Source organism: Pyrus communis, chromosome 9 (genome assembly GCF_041283825.1).
Source record: "Pyrus communis isolate YQ-2024b chromosome 9, ASM4128382v1, whole genome shotgun sequence".
In the NCBI taxonomy this organism is placed as follows: Eukaryota; Viridiplantae; Streptophyta; class Magnoliopsida; order Rosales; family Rosaceae; genus Pyrus; species Pyrus communis.
The window spans coordinates 12,463,802-12,466,956 of NC_142573.1; the positions used below are offsets into that span (position 1 = coordinate 12,463,802).

Sequence of the window (3,155 nt, forward strand, 5' to 3'; positions counted from 1 at the left end):
GCACGAGAGGTCCTCTTGCTGGCCACAACGGACAACACAGATGGCGTGAGGGAGCCATTGATCCAACTGAGGATCATTTGATCTTGTTGCATCCACGTACTGTACGTTGGGTTGACAACTTGACAGTAGCATTGCCAGGAAGTTGTTTAGTAGCGCATTCAATGGACCCATCAACGTACCCCATTAAGTCACGACTTTCGAGGATTGGGAGAATCTGAGCCAACTATAAATAATAGTTGGTTCGATCCAGCTTTATATTGACGACAAAAGTCATGGATGAGAAGGGGTTCATGGAAGGAATTGCGGGATAGAGTTTGAAACATAGCTAACTCTTCGTGGTTGAGAGTTTAGATGAATCACAAATGGTTGAAAGTAAACGGACAAACAAACAGAATATAACAATAAACATTATTTTATTAAACGAGATTGTCGAGACAGCTACAACTGAATGACTACATCTTGGTTGACTTTTTCCAACACTTGAATACAAATATTTTCCAACACCTGACGCCGTTACAACTGAAACCAAGTTATGACTTGGTCCAACACACATAGGGCAATAATAACGATTTTGATGCTCAAAAACATTGAGAAATCAAGTAATGAGACATCAATAAACATAAATACATTTCAATTTAAAGGGAAGTAATATTACGAAAAGTAAACTAAAAATAATCAAACTCCGCAGTATGCCTCAGGTGTGCACTCAATTCCATTTTTCCTTTGTGCTTGAATATACTCCACTTGGTCTAGTGACTTGTAACGTAAGGGGTGTTCTTCGTCCACAAGCTCCTTGGGTACGGTTGTTACTCCTATCTTTAGAGAGAAAAATCCAACCGAGTATCTTGCCTCATCATTTTCTCTTACGTTGACTCTGTGTCTACAAGCTCGTATTCTGCCGTTACTCCATACCTATATTAACGAAAGAAAATATTAATTAGACCATGGAAACTTCCGCTAAGTAATGCATGTTGCAATATTAATTGTGTTCGTCAATTCAAAAGTTGTCACGTACATACCTTAAACACATCACTAGCTATGAAAAGGAAGGATGAAGGTAGATGTGGATTGAACATTATCCACTCGTCATCGTCCGTGTTTATCTCCAGACCGTTGACATGATTTTGATGAAGAATTGTGTTGAAGTTCTTGTCAGTGTGACTCACTAAACCCACATCGCTTCCAGCTTTTGTGGGTTCTTTGTATTTAGCAAACTGGATAAAGTGAGAAGTAGATCGAATGTGTTCGTCATGGTACTTCTCCATACCGTAGTTTTCGAATACCATTCTTGTTACAACATGATCAAGCTCCATCATCACCTTTGCATATGAATCTACACTATCACTGGCCAAAAAAATAAATAATTGTTAGTAAATAAGTATTAATTAAGAAAATGATTAAGAGTAACAAGAACTGTAATTCATGAAACGAAAAAACTCGTACAATACATACCGGAATTGATCATTTTGGTTAGGCCAGAAAAGATGTGTGAATTTCTGAGTTTCTTCCGAGTGTGTGGGATTCTGAATCCCCAAGCTCTCATGGACAGAATTATATATGAAATGGCCACAAAATGGATTCTCTTCGTATCGGTTTTTGGATTTGAGTTCGGCAGGGAACTCAAACAAGTCCTTCAGTGCACCAAAGATGGTTTGGTGGAGCTCAGCAGAAACTTTGTCGGGCATTATCGCCATGAAACCGCCGAGCTCTTCCAGTGCACGGCAAACCTCCCTGCGGACGGAGAGCCAAGAACTTGTCCCTGGCTTCAAGCAGTCCTCTTTGGAGAAATCTATCACCGGAAGAAATCCATCCCTGGTATCCATGCAACCCTTTTTTACCTTTTCTTCTGATTGGCTACAAGGTTTTGAGGGATCTAATGGATTATTCTCTCACTACGTTGAATACTGTTGTATCTGCCTATGGCAAGAAATGAAATTTATAGGGGTTTCTTGTACAAGGGGGGTTAAATTATAATCCACGACTGAAATGCAATGTCACGTGTACTGAGGACTTCCCTGCGTTGTTTTCGATTTAACTAGCAGGAATGCTTGCGCTTTTCTGCAATCGACAACCTACATGAATAATATCCACAGAAAAATTAATTGAAATTGTTGTAGCAATACAATCGCATTCTTAAATGTAGCAATTTAGACAATGCATGTTTTACCTAAGTAACTGTTTGGACCCAAAATTACACCATCGGCCCGTGCAATCGAGGCCGTTGAGTAAGCATGATTCTAGACCGTTGGATAAGAAAGTTAAGATAATTTTGTTTTGAGATAATGTTATGGTTTTTAATCATAATAATTATCTTTTAATAAGTTATCTCAAATTTTCTTATACAAAATAAATGAGATAAAAATCATAGTCCCAATGTAGAAGCAAGTAGAATAGTCCGATTTAATTTGGATTTGTTAGCAGTGTACCATGTGGATTAAAGCAACTCGGCTTGGGATCTTATCACATGGCATAGCATGGATCTGCAAATTTTGGATAATGGTGAATAGAAAGCCTAAGTAGGTTAGGTTGATTGACAAGTAATCAGAAATGAATTTTAAATGGTTTGAAATTCATTAAATGGGATCAAGATGTATGGATGAGTGATAGAATTATGACAAGAAAAGAAAGCCTAGCTAGGCTAGGTTTTTAATTACAATGGGATAAGTCAAGATGGGCTTTTATCTTGTTTGGAAAGCCAACCATTTGGATGAAAGGTTTTAGACTTTAGAGGAACATGGAAATAGTGACGTGATGCAGCAGGAGGTTTACCATGCATGAAGAGATAAAAGATTATGATGGTGGGACCGAATATCCTTGGCAGGATGCTAAGAGTTTTAGTCAGATGACAACACTTGCAAGACTTGGAGATAAAATCACAGTATATCATGTTGCTGCAAATGAACACGTGGCTTCAGTTTGCGTGAGATGGTATGACTAAAGCATGGGCTTTGGCCTGCGTAATGTAAATTGCTTTATGAGTTTGAAAATAATTGGATTCTGTAACAGGTATCCAACAAGTGTCAGCCGCCAAAGCCAGTATAGCAGTACCATAAATAAAAGGCAACGTGCATCATTCAAGGGACCTTCAATTTAACATACAATTACCCTGCGCAAAGCCTCTCAAATACCTTGAGATTTTTTCCTTTTCTTTTTCT

General features: G+C 38.3%; 1 protein-coding gene across 1 annotated transcript; it reads right to left on the minus strand.

Moving 5' to 3' along the window:
• Positions 1 to 396: 396 nt before the first annotated feature.
• On the minus strand, positions 397 to 2,009 carry LOC137738676 (putative 2-oxoglutarate-dependent dioxygenase AOP1). Its single transcript, XM_068478149.2, has 3 exons — positions 1,453 to 2,009; positions 1,020 to 1,344; positions 397 to 912 (listed from the first exon to the last, which is right to left on the minus strand). The coding sequence occupies exons 1-3, from the start codon at positions 1,821 to 1,823 to the stop codon at positions 676 to 678; spliced, it is 933 nt and encodes a 310-aa protein (XP_068334250.2). The 5' UTR covers positions 1,824 to 2,009; the 3' UTR covers positions 397 to 675.
• Between the last annotated feature and the right edge of the window lie 1,146 nt (positions 2,010 to 3,155).